Here is a 4,078-nt window from a genome sequence, read left to right on the forward strand (position 1 = left end):
AAAACCCCCAAACAACAAAACTGAACACCCCAAAATTACTTATATCGGAATATATTTGTAATTAGTACTGACAACTAGAAATTGGTTCTTTGAAGATTCAAGATGGGAGTAAAAGGCAATTCAGTATAAAAATCCTGCTCTGGAGGGGATCATTTTCCATATTTTACTTGTGCGTTTAACTCATTGCTAAGGAAAGTGGTCAGCACTCCTAACAGCTTGTCTCTGATAAAAGAATTTGACATTACAAATTTAATCAGCTCAGCAGCGTCCTTCCAGTCAAAGTTCTGGACAACCGCCATGGCTTCAGCACAGAGTTTCTGCTTCTCAGCAGCAGGCAATTCCATTAAAACCTGAGGGACTGGCTTGAAATCTTCAGAAGTCATCCATCCAAGTAATCCACCCAGTGCTCCTCCTAGGAAACAAAAAGAATCATTAGTCTTTAGCAGTTAATGTTAAAGCCTGGAATTCCATGCACAGCCTTCACCAACAATGTTCCCACAGTGATCAGAAGTCAAGATTGAGTTGTGTATGTGTCTGCTTTAACTAGATTTATACACAGTATTCAAAGCATCAAAAAGGATTTTAAAAGCTCTTTACATCCACAGCAACCATAAAGAAACCCTTCCTGCAATCAACACTAACAGCTTCAAGCTAGAAACCAGAAGCAAAACACTCCCTGGGACACTCTCTCAGGGGAAGCTCTACTGCTACATAAAGCCTTGCCCAAGGAAAAGCGCAGAGCAACAGCTGCCTTAGCAGTGTCATCATCTCTTACTAGATACTGCCAGAGTGGTCAAAGCTTTCTGCTTGTTGAAGAGTCACCCACTGCAGTGTCCTACACACCTGAAGCCACCCCTGCAGGTGCTCAGAGACCAATCCCATCAGACACATGCAGGCTTTCATCCACCAGGGGCACAGCCCACCCTCCCCAGGAGGACAAGACATGCTGGGCTAAGGGAAGGCCCCAGGTTATCAGGATGACAGCAGAGGGATGGATGTACAGCTGATGTGCCTGTGGCTGCTGAGAAAGCAGCCCAGCAGCCCTGCAGGGCTCCCCTCCAGCAGCAGTGTGAGTGCAGCACAGCAATCCACAGGGCAGCACTGCCCGCAGCACACACGGCCTGGGATGGATGGACAGATGGAATGAAGGAAGAGGGGAGAGAGAGAGAGAACCCTCCCAATGGAGAGGTGGCAGAACTGACCCTGCCACCAAAACTGCCACCCCCAGAGACTGCTCCTAAAAAGTCACCTAGGCACTCACAGGGATGCACTTTTTCATTAGACAAAAACTCTTCATTTGCACCTTTTACTCAGTGAGCAATTTTTCCCAAGACAGCACAGAAATACTTGAAAGCTGACGATGGCTGAATTCATCTTCAAGGGACTTTCATGAGAACATCAATTACTGATTTAGGGGCACTTAATGCAAAAGCCACTAGAAGCATTGATGTCTAAGATTTAACCATCCTCTTGTTCCTAAAGCAAAGCACACTTACCTACAGCGATTCCAGGAGGGCCTCCCAGCATCCCCCCCACAAATGCTGATGCACCTGTCAGCATGGCTCCCCGGCCAGAATTGGCGACAGCAGCTTTCATGCCCTTCACTGTGGCAACGTGGCTGAGCAGCGCCATCACGTCATCAGCACGCACCGGCATCCCGGCGTCTCCAAATCCTGCAAAAGGTGTTTAAGTTGTCTTTTGATCGCTGCAAACAACACTAAACCTAGCTGCTAAATGAATCTGGGGGGAACAAAACGATTGTATTCAAGGACAAACACAGGAAATACTAACTGCTTTCTCTTTTGAGTCTCAGAAAACCACCACGGGCAGTAAGTGCTGAAGGTTACTGAAAAAGGCGAATCAGATCTCACATTAGACCAGAAAAAAAAATGGGTTTTTAAAAAAATTCAGAGATGCTACCGAATCAAATTCTTCAGTCCATTGCTGTTGGCCTGAGCAATTCCCATGTGTGTTCAGCATCACACACAGCTCTGGGAAAAAGACAGAGCTTCACTCTGCCACAGCTAGCAGATTATAATTGACTAATGAGTCAGGTATCTTCTCATTGTCCGAATTTTTACCACAAGTCAGTCAATTTTTTTCACATATCAGTTCTTCTCCCTTTTGTGTTACATGTTTAACCACTTGCATGCTGGTTTCTGAAGGCAGCAGGCTGTCTGTAGCAACCAAGGAGTGCCTGAGAAGTGTCGCAGGACAGAGCTGGTGCTGGGACATTGAGTGCTCAGGTGCTCTGCAGCCAGGCCAGCAGAAAGGTAGGGCTGGGTGGATAAGGCAGTCAGGACTCAGAGCACAGATGCCAGGAGAGTCTCATGGAGGAGCCCAGCTTGTGAAATGCTGCCACATGTCCTCAGCAAGGGACACAGACCTGTCCCTGACAACAAGCACTCTGAGAGCAAAACTTCTCCCCCTCATTCACCTGCTGCTGCTGCTCACTACAGAAATCCCACTCTGCACACCAGCTGAGGAAAGGGCTTCCAGGGATAATTCAAATAAACAGAAAAGCATTCAGTGGGATTAAAAATAAAATCACATATACACAAGCTGCAGATTTCTCATTGCACATGTATGTCAGCACTACAGAACAGATCAGCATTTGGGCTTTTTCAGACCCTAGAAAACCTCTTGTCCCAGTGTGTGCAATACCATCTCAGCCCAGGCCAACGGGCCTTTCCTGAATAGATCAGAAATCTTTCCTCAGACTCTTTCCTGAATGCATCTCCCCAATGCAATGTGAAAGTGGAGTGGTTTCTCATGATTTTTCATATTAAATATTAACTACTGCAACAGAGAAAGCTTTCTTTTGCACCAAAATGGCTGACTGCAAATCACCCATGTCACTGCAGGATGCAAGCACTGCTGGCACTGAAGAAAGCTCTGGCTTTTGGGAAGGGACCACCTATGCTCCATAGCTGCAAAGAGGCCCAGCAGGATGTTCATCAAATAGTTGATTTCTGTCACTCCTTCACTCATCTTTGTGCCAGTCTCAAGGGAACATCCAAGTTCACCATCTGACCACAGCTGCTCTTGGGCTCTTGGCAGGCTGATGACCCAGCAGTGGCTCAGAGTGGCAGAGGGTGCTGGTCAGTGACAGCAGAGCCACACACTCTGCTCCCAGAGTTACAGATAATCTCAATCCAGAGGGCTCAAGCTCCAAGGCAAGAACAAATGGCTGCTCTGCCTGTCCTAGAGCAGTGGGGAAAAACCACCAAAATATACAACTGAAACAGCTCCCACTGCCAGGCCTGGAAAAGGACAATTAAGTGTTTGTTTTTACCTTTCTAACCAAAGGTGAGCAGCTTTCCACTCAGAGTGCCATTCACAGCAGCCCCGAGCAGGCTGAAGTGCTGCAGGATTCACTCCCTCCTCTCAGACACTGAGTTGTGCTTGTGCTTCACCTCTGTGCCATGTCTCAGACCAACCCAAAGTGCTGAAAACCATTTGCATCTCCTCTCTGGGCTAAATTCAGTCAATGTCTCACACAAAGCCCTCCAGGATGAAGGCTCTGCAGCATGGGTGGGATGACACAAGCTGGAGAGCTGACAGCCCAGGGCTCTCACTGATGGTAAGATAATCAGCTTTGCCCCCTCAAACTGAGGGATTGCTACCATTTCCTAAAGCAATTTCACTGGAGCAGAAGTGCAATGATGTTTTCTAAGCTGACACACCTGCAGCTGCAGCACCAGGTTCCAGCACTGGGTTGAAGCTGGCTGCCCAAAGTCACCTGCACTACCACCCTCCACAGGGCCAATACTGCGAGGTGTCCTCACGGTGACATGGCAAAGGTGACACAGTGGCAAAGTCCAGACAGCCATGATACACAAAATAATACCATACAATATCAGAAGGATTCAAGCAGGTCTCCTTTCTCATTCTTCTTCAGCACAGCCTCTGATCCCCTTCACCTTACCTGCCTTACCCCTGTGTGCCCTCTGTCCCCTCTGTGACTGGTCACTACACCTGGGCACTCCAGGTCTCATTGCCTTCAGTGCTGGTCACCTGCTCTGTGCAGCTGGAGCTCATCAGGGATGAGGCTCAGCCACAGCCCCACTCCCAATCA

General features: G+C 48.0%; 1 protein-coding gene across 3 annotated transcripts in view; it reads right to left on the reverse strand.

The window, feature by feature from the left end:
• Positions 1-35: 35 nt before the first annotated feature.
• CUNH19orf12 (chromosome unknown C19orf12 homolog) overlaps positions 36-4,078 on the reverse strand; it is an 11,729-nt gene continuing 7,686 nt past the window's right edge. For all 3 annotated transcript variants that reach the window (XM_041426648.1, XM_041426638.1, XM_041426630.1), the window contains 2 exons: positions 1,497-1,673; positions 36-412 (listed from right to left, as the gene is read on the reverse strand). In XM_041426648.1, coding sequence (XP_041282582.1) covers positions 150-412; positions 1,497-1,673 — 440 coding nt within the window. In that variant the 3' untranslated portion in view covers positions 36-149. The remainder of the gene's footprint in view (positions 413-1,496; positions 1,674-4,078) is intronic.

This window comes from Onychostruthus taczanowskii, unplaced genomic scaffold, assembly GCF_017590055.1.
Source record: "Onychostruthus taczanowskii isolate IOZ18803 unplaced genomic scaffold, ASM1759005v1 scaffold113, whole genome shotgun sequence".
Taxonomy (NCBI): domain Eukaryota; kingdom Metazoa; phylum Chordata; class Aves; order Passeriformes; family Passeridae; genus Onychostruthus; species Onychostruthus taczanowskii.